General features: G+C 33.0%; 1 protein-coding gene across 2 annotated transcripts in view; it reads right to left on the bottom strand.

The window, feature by feature from the left end:
- LOC136035564 (ATP synthase mitochondrial F1 complex assembly factor 1-like) overlaps positions 1-19,681 on the bottom strand; it is a 108,827-nt gene that overhangs the window by 70,460 nt on the left and 18,686 nt on the right. The window contains exons 2-4 of one of the 2 annotated variants that reach the window (XM_065717434.1): positions 18,149-18,284; positions 11,199-11,261; positions 7,771-7,872 (exon numbers count right to left, since the gene is read on the bottom strand). In XM_065717434.1, coding sequence (XP_065573506.1) covers positions 7,771-7,872; positions 11,199-11,261; positions 18,149-18,284 — 301 coding nt within the window. The remainder of the gene's footprint in view (positions 1-7,770; positions 7,873-11,198; positions 11,262-18,148; positions 18,285-19,681) is intronic. The other variant, XM_065717435.1, reaches the window with a different exon arrangement.

Raw genomic sequence — 19,681 nt, 5'->3', positions numbered from 1 at the left:
TTAGCCAGAAAATTGGTACAGTTTGCTTTGGCAAGCGTTGGCAACGCTAAACTGATGTGGCTTAATTTCTCAATTTTTTTATATACAAATAAGCTCTTGAGTATATAATAAAGAAATCCTCAAAAAAAGAGCATCCATACTATCGTAATAACAAAAATCAAATAAAGAAACGAAAAGAAAAACAACAACTTGTAACTCCTATCGACGCCCACTACTCTCGTAGATAATGGACGCTGGTTGCAATCACTACCCCATACTCACAAAAAAACATTGCGGAATGCTTCACAATTTTGTTTATCATCTTTATGTGGGGTTATCCTAATATTCCCCGCATCCTATTTACCTAAAGGGCAACATTTTCTTGGTCCACTTTTGATAGGAATCCAAATCATCAACCGTTTAAAATGTCAAAAACATAACCACAACGAAAATATTTTCCTTGTCCACTTTTATAATAATTGTGTTTCATCTTCTTTAATACGCAGATTTGGGTTATCAACTTCCCCACGGCTTAGGTGTATGACCCATAAAAAATGTTTGGCCCTTGTAAAAATACCTAGGCGGATGAATATGAAAACCTGGATGCTATATTCTATAGGAGAACAAGGACGAAACTTAAGGAGAAAATGTATTGATCGTTCAATTCTGTTTTATAGATAGGTTTTTCACCAAATTGACATTATGTCAAGAATTTAGCTAACATCAAAAATTGGAAATTATTACAAAAGTAAATGTGTCAAATCAGACATTTCATTACTAAGAACAAGGACGCAAATGTCGAGGGAAGGGTACGAAATCCCAAATTATCGCAAAATTCTGAGCACCATAAAAATTATCAAAAACAATTTTTTTTACTCCCTCCCTGCCTGCCACCAAAAATAGGCCAGTAGGCCTATACATTGCTTGCCAAGAACATGTCTAAAGTATTAACATTTTTTCAACGTGTCTCAATTTTTAAGACCATTTTATCATTAAAGCCCTTTAGACCAATGCTTAAATACCATTCAGACCGATGCCCAAGACCTTTTAAAGCCCTTCAGACCGATGCCTAAATGTGTGAAGATAGAGAGGATGTAGAAAAATTCATCCTCTTACAGAAAATAATTTGTATTTCAGAGAATCAAATATTCTACAACAACTTCGGTCACATTTTCCCCATAGCAATGGATAGGACCCTTCTCTAATCTAAATTGTGAATGGCCTTCCTTTTATAGGTTCTCCCAAGAAGGTCTTGTTTACCTTAAAAACTTCCTCACTACAAGCTCCCACACAAAACAAACTCCTTGTGAATTCCATAATACTTGAAAAACGATTTCGAGCCACTTCAAACTAAGTTGTCGTAAATCAAACCAGTTTCTGAAGAAGTTTCGTCGTTTTTACCAATACTACTGTAAACTCAAGTTTAGCCACTGTCCCAAGCGGTCCACTCGTCTCCAGAATGTGGTCACGTCCGATATGGTATTATTTACCCTATTTCTTTGCGTTTTTAAGATAAAACTTCCTTTTTCTTCAAAAAGTCTAGTTACTGGAAGTCAACTATAAACTACTTATTTTCGGGGAGTTTGGGAATATCCCACTCACAAACTCCGAGAAACATATCACAATCTATCTATATATATAAAAATAAGTTGTCTGTCTGTGGATCAGGTGACGTCATGTTTCTGTGTCGGCTGACGTCATGAAGTTAGTTGTCGTCATTTTTGCTATGACGGTGACGTCATTAAAGATATTTAAGACATATATGTTCACGTAGAAATCTATTAATGTTTTAAGTTTAAAATGACTGATGAACTTACAATGGCAAAAGCCGATGAAGATGCTCAGAGTCTATGCCAAAAAACTTCCTGCTGATAGAGAAAGTCAGAAAAGAAAGCGTGCCGAGGAATCAAAAGAACAGCAAGGAAACAGGCTTGAGGCTAAAGAACGCAAAACCGCACAGTTAGATGAAGATCCACCTGGACAGCGAGAGTCAAAACATATCAAAACTGAAAATGATAGCGATGATGATTGGGTTTGGGATTTTGACTTGGATAAGGTCATCAATGCCTACCAGATTTTAGTTAAAAAAACAAAGGTTCGGCGATATGTATTTCATAGTGAAGCTGAAAAATAAAGAAGAAAAAGAAAACTGAAAAAAGAAAAAATGTAAAAAACTAAAAAGTACTAAAAAGAAAAAACACTCAAAGAGAAATTACAGACCGGGACACAAATGACGACCGGGACAGAGGGAATATAAATAACGACCGGGATACTCAAAGAGAAATTACAGACTGGGATACCGGGACACAAATGACGACCGGGACACAGGGAATATAAATGACGACCAGGACACAGGTATTTAAGAATATCGTTCAAAGACAAATTTTTAATTGTAAGAAGACCGTTGAAAGAGAAATTTCTAATTGTAAAATGACTGAAGAACCTACAATGGCAACATCCGAGGAAGCTGCTCAAAACGAATGTATTCAAGCCGAAGTAGCTGAGTTGGTAAAGCGTTATGTTTCAGATTCTAGGTCCGAGAGGCTCCAGGTTTGAACCTTGGCCTTAGCATTAATACAAAAAAAGAAAAAAACTAAAAAAGGTAAAAACTACAAAAAAACTAAAAAGAAAATATATGGCGCGTAACTAATATGGCGCGTAACGACTTACGCGCGCGGGAGGGGCTTGGGGGGGGGGGGCGAAGCGCCCCGCCAACTAGGTGTTGGGGTGGCGCGAAGCGCCTCCCCAACAGCTAGTATAGAATAAAATCAGGAGAATACGAGTTAACAGTGTATCCTAGAACTAGATTTCTCACTAATAGACTTGGAGTGCTAGCCAAACTAGCCTACTAAGACAAGACAAAGACAGAAATTGTGACAAAACTGTTATTACTATAACCTACTTTGAACAACTAAAACCAACTATAAATGACTTTTTTTTCGTGGGTTTGGGAATTTCCTGCACACAAACTTCGAAAAATTTATTTTAAAATAGGGTAAAATCAGGAAGATTTAAGTTGATAGTGAATGAGAGGATACTAGAACTAGACTGCTCACTAACAGAACTGGAGTGCTAGCCGTACTAGCCTACTAAGACAAGACAAAGACAGAAATTTTGAAATGAAACTGCTATATTTAAACTCCTAAAACCAACTATAAACTACTTTTTCTCATGGGTTTGGGAATATCCAGCGCACAAACGTTGAGAAATATATCTTAAAATAGGGTAAAATCAGGAAGATAGGAGTTGATAGTGAATGAAAGGATACTAGAACTAGACTGCTCACTAATAGAACTGGAGTACTAGTCTAATTGAACTAGTCTTCAATGACAAGAAAAAAAAAGAAACTAAAAAAAGTCTATGACTAGTAAGAAGAAAAATTTTGAGAAAAATTATCCCGCTCACAAATTTTGAGAAATATACGTTAAAATACAGTCAAAGGTATCAGTTAATAGTGAATGAAAGCATAAGAGAACTAAAGTGCTCACTACTAGAAATAAAAAAAAACTCCAGCTGAGCTCTTTAAAAGAAAAGAACTCTTTACTATGACAAGAAAAAGAGAAATTTTGAAAAAAAAAACAACAAAAAACGAGTCTATGACTAGTGAGAAGAATTTTAGAAAAATTATCTTGGAAGATTTTGAGAAATAAATATTAAAATAGGATCAAATCAGAAAAATATTAGTTAATAGTAAATCACAACATAATAGAATTAACAGAGAACGGAAGTGCTCACTACTAGAAATAAAAATTTCTAGGTGAACTGGTCTACTATGACAAGACAAAGAGAGAAATTTCGAGAGAAAACGACAAAAGAAAACGAGCCTACGAATGCTACTACTATTACGAATAAGAGCTCAATGCAGCACAAAGTTACCTCAGGCCAAAACAGCTACATACGCTCCTCCTCAACCCGAATTTATTTAAAACATCCCTTTTTACACCCTCCCAGGAAGTTCTCATTTTCCTCAAATCTTTACTTACGGCATCCTCCTGTCCCAACCAGGAGGACCTGATTTTTCCCAAGAAGGACTAGTAGGAAGAAAATAAAAAAAAATATTCACAACGAATATTTCATCTTAATTCGCCTGGCGTCTCTTTAATCTACCAATATTTGCGAAATAATTCAGAATCCTCCTCAGTCTAAATCGTTGTAAATCTATTTTAATAATACTTATAATACTTTATAATAATATATAATAATAGTAATATGGTAATAATAATAATAATATATATTTGAAGTATATCAAAGGTTTTACAAAATACGCTTGCTCAATTTCTACAAACACTGCCGCAACTTCAATATTTCACCTGTATTTGCCTGCCATCTCGTCAATTTAACAGCTCTTGATAAATTATTTAGAACCCACCTTAGCCTAGATCCTTGAAAATCCGTTTTAATAATAATAGTAATTATAATAATATATACTTGAAATATACTAACCCGTTTTCTAAAATACGGTTACTTAATTTCTACAAATACTACTACAACTCGAATTTTTTACCTGTATTCGCCTGGCATCTCGTTAATTTAGCAGTACTTGACAAATTATTTAGAACTTACCTTAGCCTAAATCCTTGAAAATCCGTTTTAATAATAATAGAAATAATAATAATATATAATTGAGACATACTAAAGCGTTATCTAAAATACTTTTGCTTAATTTCTACAAACACTACCATATCTTAAATATTCGCCACAGTCCTAAGTGGTCGCAACTTTGTCCAGAATAGGATTGAGTCCAAAGTACGATTATTAACCTCGTTTCTTTGGATTTTAAAAATAGATTTTGTTTTATCATCTTTGAATAAGACTAGCATTGGCGTGCAACGAATTGTTCAGTATCAAGGGTTGCTGGAGTTTCTTTTTTACCGATTTTCAAAGAAAGATTCAGCGTTAAAGTAAAACAAGTATTTTTTAATCATAAAGGAATTTTTGAATCGATAAAGCATCAAACTGTCAAAGGGTAACCATGGAGATATTAAATATACATGACGGGGCAAAACATCGTTTATTCTTATTAGCGAGCTATATTTCGTCTTTTCTGATGGTAAATGGTTTTTTTGCGATTGTGGAAATGAACCTTAAATAGCGACAAAGACCACGCTGCCTTTCCATTACAAACACCAAAGACAAGAAAAACAATAGGGAATTATTTTCACAAGATCGGCCCTAAGTCCAAGGGCCGTCCTCAGCAAGATATAAATATATAAGAAGAAAAACTTACAACAAGACACAATCAATACAATAAAACAATTCTATAATTTTTTTTGTCTTAGTTATTTTGATAATTCTATATTATAAGTTATTATATATCGTATAAGTTATTATGCTATTTAATGTATTCTATATTAATCAATTTAATTAAATTAATTAACGTATATTAATTAAATTATCTACATTCTATATTAATAAGAGTTATTTTACATATTATAAGTTATCATAGTCTTATTTCATCAGTTATTCAATACATTCAGCCAAATGTCACCTCGAAGACTTTTGATAGACTCGTTCATTTATTCATAAATGAATATTATAACTAAGGGAGGAACAAGAGGGGCAATGACACCCTCTGGGGAACAAAAAGACATTGACAAAAAATTATGAAATGAAATATCTTCGTTAAACAAACTCCTTGTAGTACCCCCCCCCCCGGGAGTTTTTTCTATCAGGATTCTTGTTATAGTGCACTTTTGGCGTTAACAATTTAATCATAGTATCTTGCCTAGGGTGCATAACGGATCAATTCATCTGGTTTTCCTTGTACCTTTTTTGGCTCTTTGCTCAACTAGGGGTATTAATAACAGTCGTAAGTGTTCTTATAAGTATGCTACATAGTTGTTTGGCTAACATTCTGGACTGGTAATAATTCCTTCTCTTCCTGAAAGTCCAGCCTCTGGTTAAGAAAAGAAATGAAAGGTACTGAAACCAACAGGAAAAAGACCTTCACAGCTATTATTTCTAGGACATTTTGTTTTCTATTGGCTAGGCTATCCTTTTCATGCTGCATTTGTTTTTTATTTTTGTATTTGTTCGTTTTTTCTTCAGCAGTTTAGTGTTTCTCTACTTGTTTTTAATGTTTTATCATTTTTCCTTTTTTCTTTCTTATTCATTTTGTTTTTTCATGTTTTTTTGTTGTCTTCTTCCTTTTATCTGCTTCATCGATGTTGTATTTTTACATTTAGGATGATTGATAAGATTGTGCATTTGAACATACACATATATTTAAAGGATATGCTTCAACACACGTGAATATTTTAAACATTGGTTTTTTTATTATGAATACTGTAAGATGAAACTTCCCCTTTGCTGGTTCTGTTTCCGTCAACTATTCACTGACGACCCTCATGGGACAGGCCACACCCCTCAAAAGCATCATCTTTGAGAAATAACATTGTTAAGCTGTTGCTAAGTAAATTGACCCATGACTCTCTTTTAGCTTATACACTCCTGTCTCGCTCACACAATTAGATGAGCGAATTCTTTTCTATTTATGTGTATATGAACACTTTTCCCCAGAGATGTAGGGGAAAGTTATTGCCTGTCTGCACGAATGTTTGGGACCTCAAAGAAACTAACCTCTAAGATCTCATATTCTTCAGTAGGGAATATTTTGTGATGAGGAGGTAAGATAAAGTACTATTGGAGACAATGAGAGACAATTTCCCCAGGCCAAACTTTTAGTTGATTTCATCTACCTTAACCCCATTCCTTCCAACCAGTACCAAGGGTGGGCACTTGGTATCAAAATTCGGCATCACACCTTAAGCTGAATGACTAACAAATATCTGAATAGCTGATGATTTAATTAAGATTATGTGATTTGTTGGTGTTGTGCTGAAGACGGCCCTTTGATATCGGGTCGAAATATCCACTGTTTTGAATTCCACTGTCTTGAGAAAAATTGTCCTTATTATTTCTAAGTGTGTCTGTTTTGTACAGAGTTTCCGTTTTCTACTTTTTCCATTTCTACTTCTCTTCTCAACTTCCCTTCAACTCCATCAGTTCTATATTTATACATTTATGATAGGTAATTAATTGTACATATATGCACATATGCAAGGTCATATCCAGTGGGAGAGTTAGGGGTAGGTGTGTGTTTCAAAGAATCGCAAAAATGTAAGAAAAATACATAAAAACAAATTTTTAGAGCATTTTTCAAAGTTTATTGTGTACCCCCCCCCCCCCCCTTCACCAAAATCCCTCCAATCCTGTTTATAGCCCTGCACGTATGCATATTTAATCTTTATATGACGGTAAGAATCTTTATATTAATAAAATTATAATTATAAATAAATAAATTTGTCCATTTTATTTAACTTTATTATAAAAAAACAAACAAAGAGTTTACTCGTAAAAGATGTAATTAAAAAATTGCTCGTTCTTTTTAATGGCTTTAAATTTCTCATCAAACAACCAATAACATAGGAACTGGTTTGTTTTTGGTATAAAAACCTTCAGTTTTTGTTTTACCTAGACTTTAGAAAAATTTTCACTTTTATATTAAATTTACAAATATACCTTCACAAAATTGTTATTTTTTAAAAGTAATTTTATATATTATAAGTTGGTATAGCCTTTATTACCTCAGAGACTTTCGATAGACGCGTCCATTAATTCACAAATGAATATTATAACTTACACATTATAAACTTCATAAAATATATAAAGTTATTTTTATTCTCTGTAAAATTGTGAAAAGTGCGCATCGTCTTATTCAAAATTTAAAAATAATTAAGTTTTTCCTCTTCAGCTCACAATTTTGTCAATCTAAAATAAAGCTAAACTTACAATAGGGTATTTCGAGCTTCTTTCCTTTATTAGGGTGTATTTATCTTTAGGAATCATAGCAGTGACAACGCCATCTTTTCCACTATAAAAAGAATTCCATATCTGAAATAAATAAAAACACACAATATAAGTACTATGTACAGGACGTATTATAAAACACGCAATATAGAAAAATAAAAAGTGTCTCGTCAGTCTGGTATCAAAAAGACGTATCTCTATAACAGTAAAGTTTCAAAAGAGCAAAAAAAATACTCCTAACTTTTTTATTTTCCCTCCAATAACCGTAAAACAAAAAAGGGATTGATGTGTATTGATCTAACTATTGATCCGTTTTTGTTCCACGGTTATCAGAGGAAAAATAAAAAACTGTGAGATTTTTTGTTGTTCTTCTGAAAATTTACAATCATGGAGATTTTGATACCCGACATTTTTTTGATACCCGACTAACGGTTTGTACTTGAGGTACTACCTAACCTCATCTTACAACTTTTTTATTTCCCCTCCGGTAACCCTAAAACAAAAAACGGATTGATGTGTATTGATTCACATATCGATCAGTTTCTGTTTCACGGTTGTCAGAGGAGAAATAAAAAAGTTGTGAGTTTTTTTGTTCTTCTGAACATCTTTGATGCCTGACTGACGGTTTGTACTTAACGCTGTTAGCCCTTGTTGGGAAAACATATTTTAATTCTTATCACAAAATTTCGCCGCATAGTGGTGTTGACTAATTTCTAAAACTGCATTCCAATCTGACAAATTAGACTGAAGTTTAGGCTAGTCTGAGCTAATATGTCTAAATCTCTACCCATAATTTTGCAAGGTTTTCGAATGAGAAATAAACCTTCAAAGTTGCAAAACGATTTTAGACGTGACCCTATCCCTACTTTTAAACGCAGCCCTATCCCCTATCCCTACTTTTAAACGGAGCCCTATCCCTACTTTCAAACGGAGCCCTATCCCTACTTTTAAACGGAGCCCTATCCCTACTTTTAAACGGAGCCCTATCCTTACTTTTAAACGGTGCCATATCCCTACTTATAAACGAAACCCTATCCCTGGATTTCATGATAGCACTGTTTCGTCGTAGATAACTTAGAAGACCACACTGCCTTTCCACGACGAAAGTAAAACAGTTCAAAATAGGAATGAAACCTTTTAATTGACAGTGAATAGATATAAAAATCGATTAACTGGATATTTCGAACACATATACAGTGTTCATCATCGGCAGTAAAACTCCTTTTTTTTCTAAAATCAGATGATTTAAAGTCTTGAATTGCAGACCTCGTTCGAACTTTTTTCCTTATTTATTCTAATCCCCTGGTGATTTTCTAAGACTGTATTAAACTTATTAAATAAGGGTTGATTTTTTTAAAAGTACCACAGATTGACCAGTACTCAAATTTCCAGTGTCTTTATTTATTGAAAGATCTGCAAAATTAAAAAAAACTACTACTACTACTACTACTACTACTAACAACTCACTTTTGCACAAAGTCGCCTGAGGCCAACAGAGCCAGGCACACTCCTCCTTCATTCCAATCTACTCAAAATCTGCCTTTTTCAACCCTCAAGGAAGTTCCCATTTCTTTTATATCTTATGTTCCGATATCCTCCCCCCACCCAAAAAAAATACTTGCTAAAAAAACTACTTTAAGTATAAAAACTTGCATCAGTTTTAATATGAATATGATATTTTATGGTGATGTGTATTACATACTATAATTTTGTACACTATAATTAGAATTGTAATATTTTCTTATTATAATTTTAATTCATTGTAGCGGTATAATTTATAACGATGTGTTTCCTAGAAAAAAAAACAAAGCGCATAAACCTTATATAAAACAATTTTCTGAGATAAAAAGAAAGGAGTAAAAGAATTATACATTTCGACTTGCCCCACCCCCCCAACACAAATTTATCTTTTATCGATTTCACTTAAATTTTCAATTCAATTTATTCAGATAAAAAAAAACATAACACCAATAATAATAAAGATCCTGGAAGCAAACTTGTTGAGGACCATAACAAAAAAAAATTGAAAATGAAAAAGAGAGAAAAAAAAGAGAAAACATGGGTAATTAAAGCAAATTGAATAAGAATTTAAAGAATTATAATATCAAAATTTTACAGCGTGCAAATGTCAAATATCAAAATACTGATATATAATAATATCAAAATACAGCGTGCGAAAACTTGTGGATAGCTTGACACTGGAAGGTTTTATATTCCATTGAAGTATAGATTTATAAATGGGGGATCGCTGGGCGGAGCTAGAGACACACTTGGGGACAATGAAGGAACGGTTGGATGAAGAGAGACAGTGGCCTTCAATATTATTACTATTAAAATAAGATAATAATTGGGGAGGAAGATTTTTATAATAAGCGGAATGCAAGGGATATATTTTATTTTTTGATGATTTGTTCAAAAGGGATAATAGCAAAATCGGAGTACAAGTCCTGGGTGGGATATAGTCAGGGCAGCCGAAAAACTGCTTTGACGGCACGGTTTTGGGCAGATTTTAATTTATTGGTAACAGAAGGATAAGTGTATCCTTCACTAAGTGTATCCACAACTTAACAAGCTTGTTCATATAAAATTTGCGAAATCTAAAAAAGTGGCCTTTTACCTTTTCAAGACAAAGGGAAATTCTCAGATGGGTTTGTTTACTTAAACTTTTTCGACAAGCTCCTTTTCAATATAAGTCTATAAAAAAGTTGTTCTTAAAAAAAAGAAAGAAAAAGAAATTAAAAACTATTTTCTCAGCAAAAAACGTTGAAAAAAGGGGGAACTAAAAAACAAATAAGTGTTACAGTTCTGAATAAAAAAAAAGTAGTAACAGTTAAGTGAATAACAATAGAATAACAACAAGATTCGAATAACGAGAGAACTAACAATGTGAACAATAATAGTACATAGCCTAACAATAGTAAAGGGAATAATAATAGAATAGTAATCTATTACAATAGAAAATAATAGCAATCGAAGAACAATAGAATATAGAATATGAATAATAATGGTAAATAACGCTAGTAGAGTGTTCAGTTGCTCTTACAAAAGCATTATAAAACAGTTGTTATTTTTCTATAAAAAAAAATGAAAAAAGAAGAAACAAAAAAAAAACAAATTAATATAAATAGTATTACAGCACTGAATAACAATAGTAATGACAGTAGTAAAGTTAATAACAATATAAAAACAATCTATTACAATAAAATGACAATAACAATAGAATTAACAAGGTAAATATAAACAACAATAATAAAGTGAATAACAATAGAAAAACAACCTATAACAATAGAATACCATAACAATAGAATAACAATAGCATTAATGATCAGAATAATAATAGTAAATAACAACAGTAAAATGAGTAACAATAGAATTAAGAAGCTGAATATTAATGGTAAAGAACAGCTCACCAATCCAATATCAACAGAAGACTTTTCTTTCAATAAGTCAATCTTCAATATTTCTTCAAGTTTCTAAAGAAAAAGAAAAACTTCAAATAAGTATGGCTTAAGCAGGTGAGAAACAAAAGGTCAACTAAATAAAAACAATAAAATCTCTCAGAATCTAAGCCACTTTTTTATGGAGATTATTACTAGACACAGCATATACCCAATGTGTCTGAAGACGTCTCAACACAGAAAAAATAAAATATTTATTTCTTAAAATTTTATTATGGCTACTTTTTGACAGAAAGTTTTCGATTATTAGAGAAACTTATATTTGTAAAAAAAAAACGTTTTTTAACAATAGGTTTCAAGCACAAATAGTAAGACCGTAGCAGCAAATAATAAAAGCGAGTTGCTTTTACTTTTTGTGCCATGAAACACATATATAAAAAAACACATTTTATGTGTATACACATTTTATACATATACACATTTTATGTGTATGAAACACACATTTTAAATATAAAAGAAAAACCGGTCTTACCACAAATGGTAAGACCGTAGCAGCAAATAATAAAAGCGAGTTGCTTTTACTTTTTAAATATACACACATATATTATATGTGTGTCTATTACACATATATATATGTGTGTATATTACACATATACAATGTGTATATTACACTATACAATACATATACAATGTGTATATTTGTATATGTGTATGTGTATGTATATGTGTATGTGTATGTATATGTGTATGTGTATATACATATACAATGTGTATATACATATACAATGTGTATATGTATACATTACATATATATATATATGTGTATATTACACATATATATACACACATATATTTTAAATATACACACATGTTGCTTTTACACACACATAAATATAAAAGAAAAACCAAGTCTAGCGATACTCTACTTTCCATAGTATTTATTTATTAACCTCAAAATTGAGGATTATATCAAATACAAAAGTAAAACAGTTCAAAATGGGGATGATACCTTTTTATTGACAGTGAATAGATATAAAATTATTTAACTGGATATTTCGAACACATATACAGTGTTCATCATCAGCAGTAAAACCATATCCAGTTCGAAATATCCAGTTAAATAATTTTATATCTATTCACTGTCAATAAAAAGGTATCATCCCTATTTTGAACTGTTTTACTGCTGATGATGAACACTGTATATGTGTTCGAAATATCCAGTTAAATAATTTTATATCTATTCACTGTCAATAAAAAGGTATCATCCCTATTCTGAACTGTTTTACTTTCGTCATGAAAAGGCAGTGTGGTCTTCGAAGTTATCTATATCAAATACAAAAATCAGAAACATCAACAAACGAAACAAAACCACAAAAGAAATCAAACGAACGAAATCAACAAACGAAATCAAAAATCAACAAACAATAGAACGAAATCAACAAACAAAATTCATTTTTAAACAAACAAAATCAAATATCGAAACAAACATCAGCAAACGACACAAAACTAATTTTACACGAGCTTAATAATATAACAAAAAAAATACGTAAAAAAAACGAAACAAACGAAATCAAATCTGAAACATCAAAAAAAAGATCAACAAACGAAAAGGAAGAACTGATTTTAAATGAGCTAATAAGTCATGCATATTAGCTTCGCACAGCTTACTCACGCACAACATATATATACTAACTTATAACAAGGCAGACAAAAAGATAGAATTCGATGCATTTCTTTTTATCACAAGAAAGAAACAACAACAAAAAAGTACACTATATGAAATAATATTTGTATTAGAAATATGCGTTATATTAGAGCTTCTATTATTATAGCACAATCAGTAGAAAATCTAAGAAAGACAGAAATAGCTTAAAAAGAAACGTAATCTCTTTCTGCGAGTATAATATGATGACATCTATGATGACATAAATATGAAAACATCGGTTTGTGTGACACCAAGAGGTAAAATAATGCTGAAAAGCTTCCAACGATCCAAAGGGCCCGTTTTCTCATATTTTACATCATCAAAGCATTTGAAAGATTTTGTGTTTCTCTGAAATGCTTTGTATACTCTGTTCTCATAAACGAATAATTTTGGGAATGGCGCTTGTAATATCTAACTTTGTTTCTGGATCATTAACATCTAAAAAAATATTTATTTTGCTAACAGCTGGTTATTGAAAACAGGTGGGGGGGGCAGCGCTTCCAAACGGCAAACAAACCGTGATAACTTACTTCAAGTCACTTACGATGACATTTTACAAAGAGGCTATTTATAATATAAAAATAGATACAAGAATAAAGATAATAGAATAGGTAACATAATACAATAATATAGAATATAATTATACAATACAATATAGATAATAGACAAGCAAAAATCTATTAAGTGATTAAATTCGCATCTGTATTATTAGTAAAGGTGGTGGCGCACATTAAAGGTGGTGGCGCAGAATGTAAAAATTAGTATAGGCAAGACGTAGGGTGATTTTCGTACTTGAAAAAACGCCAGGGAAAAATGGAAGTATAAGCGAGCCAACTAAGATCGGAATATTGGAAACCGCAGCAGTGACCGAGATCAAATATGGTTTTCGAACGTGAAATCGTGAATTCGAACGGGAAATGTTTAGTTTCAGGAACCCTTTTTACTAAACGGACATTAAACGACAAGCTGAATTAAAAATGCGGTTCAATCCCACTTTCTACGGCTATAAAGAAAGAAAAGTTAAGATTACTAGGCCACGTTTTACGGATGATACATTACTAAGAACTGTACTCTTTGGCCTGAGGCCAAGCAAAAAGCATATGGACCCCGATTGGGGAAGGAGGAGAACGTGAGAAAAGACTTAAGGGCAATCGAGAATTTATTGGAGCGATAAAAACTGAAGCTATGAATAAATTGGGCAGTGGAGGAGCGTTAGCAGCTATTTTGTCCTCAGGTGGCTTGGTGCAGCAAGAAGTTGTTAGCAGTAAAAGCAGCACTAGTATTAACTAACTTGTTCACATCACATGTATGGCAAATACCTCAACAATCAAGGTGATTATTCAGAAATGTAAACCTGGTTTTACATTCATTCTCATTATCAAATTCACCTTTCCTTCTTTCCTTTACAGTTAATTAGACTGGTGATATAATGATAAGTAGCTGGGAAAATTTTAAAGTATATTTACACTTTTCATATAACTTTCTAATTGTGTGCAATTTTAACCTCAATGTTTCGATTGTCATTGTTTCGGTTTTCATTGTTTCGGTTTTCAATGTTTCAATTTTCATTGTTTCGGTTTTCAATGTTTTGGTTTTCATTCCATTTTGATCTTCTTTTCACGAACGACAGAATTTTGGCCTGGTGGTTTTCTTATGTTTTTTGTTGAACTCACTGACAAAGTATCAGTCTGACAATTATGACCCGATATTTTTTCACTGATTAAATAAATATCTGTTCAAATTTCTCGTGGATAAATACCAAGCAACAACTCGGTTCCAAGGTGAATTGTAAGAAAGTTTCACTGATCAGTGCAGGAATAATTGACTTAAAATTAACGTTAATAAAACAAAAGCGATGCTTTTTAATCCGCAAAATCTCTCTCCCTCTTTTGGGGTGGCCATGTTTCGGAATCATACTAGACCATTGTTATCACCATAGCTTCCAATATTCAGTCTTTCTGCTTTCAAATCACGAGCAAAGGAGTTGTTTTCTTGTCTGAAGGGACTTTCGTGAGTAGCTTACTACAGATTGTCATATTATTCAAGGTATTGCTTTCCTTTTTTTGTTATTTCTTTCCTTCTTTCCTTTACAGTCAATTAAAGGTATAAAAGGAGAAACAAACGTACCCCAGCCAATCAGGGTTCTTAAAATTATTCTTTTACAGAGAAGAATTTTAAGAATCAGCTCCAAATAATGGAAAATTCAATAGCATGGAGGTTGGTTTCTTAAGGAGTGATTAATGTGCTTTTACAGTCATGTACATACTAAGCATGTTTTTGTGTAATATGCTATATTATATCTAATGTCCTATAATACAGTGCGTCCTGTGTTTTATTTAAAAAATACATTATATTTGGTTTATATAATATTATATATAATGAAATCCTAATGTCCTATATTATATTTGACAAAATATTCCAAATTTTGCTTTTTTCCGTCATACAACCTGCTCCCTCTCTCCCTCGCCCCCAAAGAATAAATTTGTCCGTGCAAGTCAATTTTGAATCAATTTTGGTGATTCGAAAGGGTAAAAGCAAATGACAATGGTGTGATTATCAGCTGATAATGAAAACTGTCAATAGTTGATAGTAAAGGAGGTTATTCACGATAAGCCATGTCTTACGGGCAAACAAATTTAGGTTGTTCTAAAGCCGTGAGTGTAATAATTTATATTTGATGGTAAAAAGCCATTTCATTTGGCATTCCATTTCATTTGATGTTCCATTTCATTGGTATTCTTGTCTTTTTACAGAGATTCAATTTAAAAAAAACAAGTTTTTATGGCACTTGGTATTTACCAGAAAAATTAATTCGGAAAAATTAGAAAAAATGAGGTATTTTTAACTTACGAACAGGTGATCAGATGATATCAGGTGATATCGTGTGTCAGAGCTCTTATTTGAAATTCTGACCGTATTCGGTGACACTAGGAGGAGTTGGAGAAGGAAGCCTAAAATCTTGAAAAACGCTTAGAGTGGCGAGATCAGGACGAAACTTGGTGGGGAAAATGAGCACAAGTCTTAGATACGTAATTGACATAACCGGAACGGATCCTCTCTCTTTGGGGGAGTTGAGAGGAGGGTCAATTCTGAAAAATTAGAAAAAATGAGGTATTTGTAACTTACGGAGTGATCGAATCTTAATGAAATTTCATATTTAGAAGGACCTCGTAACTCAGATCTCTTATTTTAAATCCCGACCGGATCCAGTGTCATTCTGGGGAGTTGGGGGTAACCAGAAATCTTGGAAAACGCTTAGAGTGGAGAGATCATAATGAAACTTGGAGGGAAGAATAGGCATAAGTCCAAGATACGTGACTGATATAGCTGGACCGAATCCACCCTCTTTGGGGAAGTTGGGGTGGAGGGGGGGGGGGGGTAATTCGCAAAAATTAGGAAAAAATGAGGTATTTGTAACTTACGAACGGGTAATCAGATCTCAAATAAATTTGACATTTAGAAGGATGTTGTGCTTTGGAGCTCTTATTTTAAGTCTCGACTAGATCCGGTGACATTGGAGGGAGTCGGAGGGGGAAACCGGAAATCTTGGAAAACATGAAAATTGAGGTATCTTTATCTTACGAATGGGTGATCACATCGTAATGAAACTTGATATATAGAAGGATCTTATGTTTCAGATGCTGATTGAATTTTCAATTCAAATCGGATCCATGGACATAGGAGGTTGGAGCGTGGAAATAGAAATCTTGGAAAACGCTTAGATTGGATAGATCGGGATAAAACTTGATGGGAAGAATAAGCACAAGTTCTAGATACGTGATTCTCATAATTGGAACGGATCCGCTCTCTTTGGGGGAGCTGGGGGGATTTTCAGAGCATTGGCGAGTTCAGTGATTCTGGACGTGCTAGGACGATGAAAATTGGTAGGCGTGTCAGGGATCTGCACAAATTGACTTGATAACAGTCGTTTCCCCGATTAAATCCCCAAACTCGTGTCAGACTCTCATTTTAAATCCCAACCGTATCTGGTGATATTGGGTGGAGTTGGAGGGAGAAATGGGAAATCTTGGAAAACGCTTAGAATAGAGGGATCTGGATGAAACTTGGTTGGAAGAAAAAGCCCAAGACGTCATGTTTGTGTGTCGACTGACGTCATTATAAGGATTGAGCATTATGCCGTCATGAAGTTTTTGGTCGACTCACGTCATGTTTGTCGGCTGACGAAATAACAGACCGGGACACAAATGACGAAAGGGACACCGGGACACAGGGAATACATCTGACGACCGGGAACCTCAAAGATAAATTACAGACAGGGACACCGGGACACAAATATCGACCAAAACACAGGGAATACGGGACACAGGGAATGTTTGATTAGCAACCACAATCGACAAAGCTCAAGGGCAGTCATTAGAATAATGAGGTATAGATCTGAATACAGATTGTTTTTCCCATGGACAACCGGGAGACAAATAACGACCGGGACACAGGGGATATAAATGACGACTGGGACACTCAAAGTAAAATTACAGACCGGGACACTGGGACACAAATGACGACCAGGACACCGGGACACAGGAAATATAAATGACGACCGGGAAACTCAAAGGGAAATTACAGACTGGGACACCGGGGCACAAATGACGACCGGGACACAGGGAATATAAATGGCGACCGGAACACAGGACACAACTACAACGGGGACGCCAGGGGCACAGGGTGATATATAAATGACGACGGGGACACAGGGAATGCTCGATTAGCAATCACCATCAACAAAGCTAAAGGGCAATCATTTGAATAATGAGGTATAGATGGGAATACGGATTGTTTTTCCCATGGACAATTATATGTTGCATGTTCAAGAGTTGGTTAACCTGACAATCTATTTATATACACAGACAATGGGACAGCGAAGAATTTTGTATATTCGCAAGTTTTACGTAGTTAAAAACATAAATATATATCTATCTATATTCACAGGTGAGACACAGGGACACAACTACAATGGCGCGTAACTAATATGGCACGTGACGACTTATGCGCGCGGGGAGGGGGGCTTGAGAGGGGCGCGAAGCGCCCCCACCAACTAGGTGTTGGGGTGGCATGAAGCGCTATCCCAACAGCTAGTATATATATATATATATATATATATATATATATATATATATATATATATACATATATATATATATATATATATATATATATATATATATATATATGTTGGAAAAAAATATATTAATATTGCACATGAATTGGCAAAGGTAACCAGACTACTAAGAAGCACTACCTTCTCTTTATAAAACTGTTGGGTTAAGTTGCTCTTTGGAGTGGTAGATGGCACAGAGAAATCGGTTCTTTTTTCGGCTTCTTTTCTTATTTCTTCGGTTTGTTTTAGTTTTTCTTCGAAGACTGAGGGAGAATTTCTAGAAAAAAAATAATATATCCAATATTAGATATAAAGCTGAAAATATAAAAAGTATTTGACCAAAGGAAAAAAAAAACCAAACAGATATCACTTGAGGGAAGTCCAAATAATGAAACCTTGCTTAAATTTTAAAAGTGCTTATGTTTTTCTGACGGTTTCCTAACCCCATTGCAAAAATATCAACATTGCCAATTAGGATGAGCGATTTGTATTAGAAGTTTTCTTATTTATTTAGTTTTGTATTAATTTGGTTCATTTTTGCCGCCCCTTCAGAATTTTTTTTTACTTCTCGGGATAGCTATCAATACTGATACTGTATTTTTTGTATAGTCAATATCTCTCACCCTTTCTAACTTTTTATGATAATTAATCAAAAAATTTAGAGATCTGAAACAAGGTACATTTTTATGTTTGTCAGAAAGTTTTCATACTAGAATATACTTATCAAAAGTTTTTCATTTCATCTCTTATCTATGTTCTAGTTATTTATATAGCTATATATATATATATATATATATATATATATATATATATATATATATATATATATATATATATATATATATATATATATATAGTTTTGTGTTATGTAATATATAATAATATAATATATATATTATATAATTTTGTAAAACTGTAATTTGTAACAAAACACATTTTGCATTAACAGAGCCATAATGTTACTTTTTTTCTAATAATTTTAGAAGGTCTACTGACTGCAGTAGCAAAACCACATTTTAATGTCAATATTCAAAATTCAAGTCCTTTACTGGTTTAATTCTATGTTTTGTCCTGTCTACTCTCAATCAAATAGTAAACTAAAATCAATTTAAAGTATATACCTATGGCTTAAAAAACAGTATAGGGCCGGACACATGTATCTTTTTTTGGCACTGATTTCAGCTTCTCAGTGCGCTATCGATAAGGGTAAGAAAACAATGCCCTTAGCGCGAAATTTTCAAAACTAAAGACCATGGACAAGAATAGTGAACCGCAGTTTATCGATAGTTGCATGATAGATCTCAACTTATTATTTAGTTTTTTTTATTATTTGATTTTTAATTTATTTATTTTGATTTAATTAAAAAAGTCTGAATTAAATTTTAAATTCTGTCGTAATTAAATTGTGAAGTTATTTTATTATTAAATATTTAATTATTATTGTTTAGCTCTTTTGATTTTCCCGCAGAAGAGACGGATCGGATTGGGGATTTCTTTTTTTTTATTGATCAAGATGAAATCCGGCAAGGCTTTTATAATTTGGCACCGAAAACTAGAAAATTTTTCGAAGTTCAAATCGCTGCCGTTTTCTTTGCAAATCGGCGTCGACTAGGTAAATTGACAGCAAAAAAGCTACGTGTGCCCAGCCCTTAAGATCAGGTAATAATTCCCGAA

Source organism: Artemia franciscana, chromosome 14 (genome assembly GCF_032884065.1).
Source record: "Artemia franciscana chromosome 14, ASM3288406v1, whole genome shotgun sequence".
Lineage (NCBI taxonomy): Eukaryota > Metazoa > Arthropoda > Branchiopoda > Anostraca > Artemiidae > Artemia > Artemia franciscana.
The sequence above is the reverse complement of the archived record's forward strand: the minus strand, read 5'-3'. Positions and strand labels throughout refer to the sequence as shown.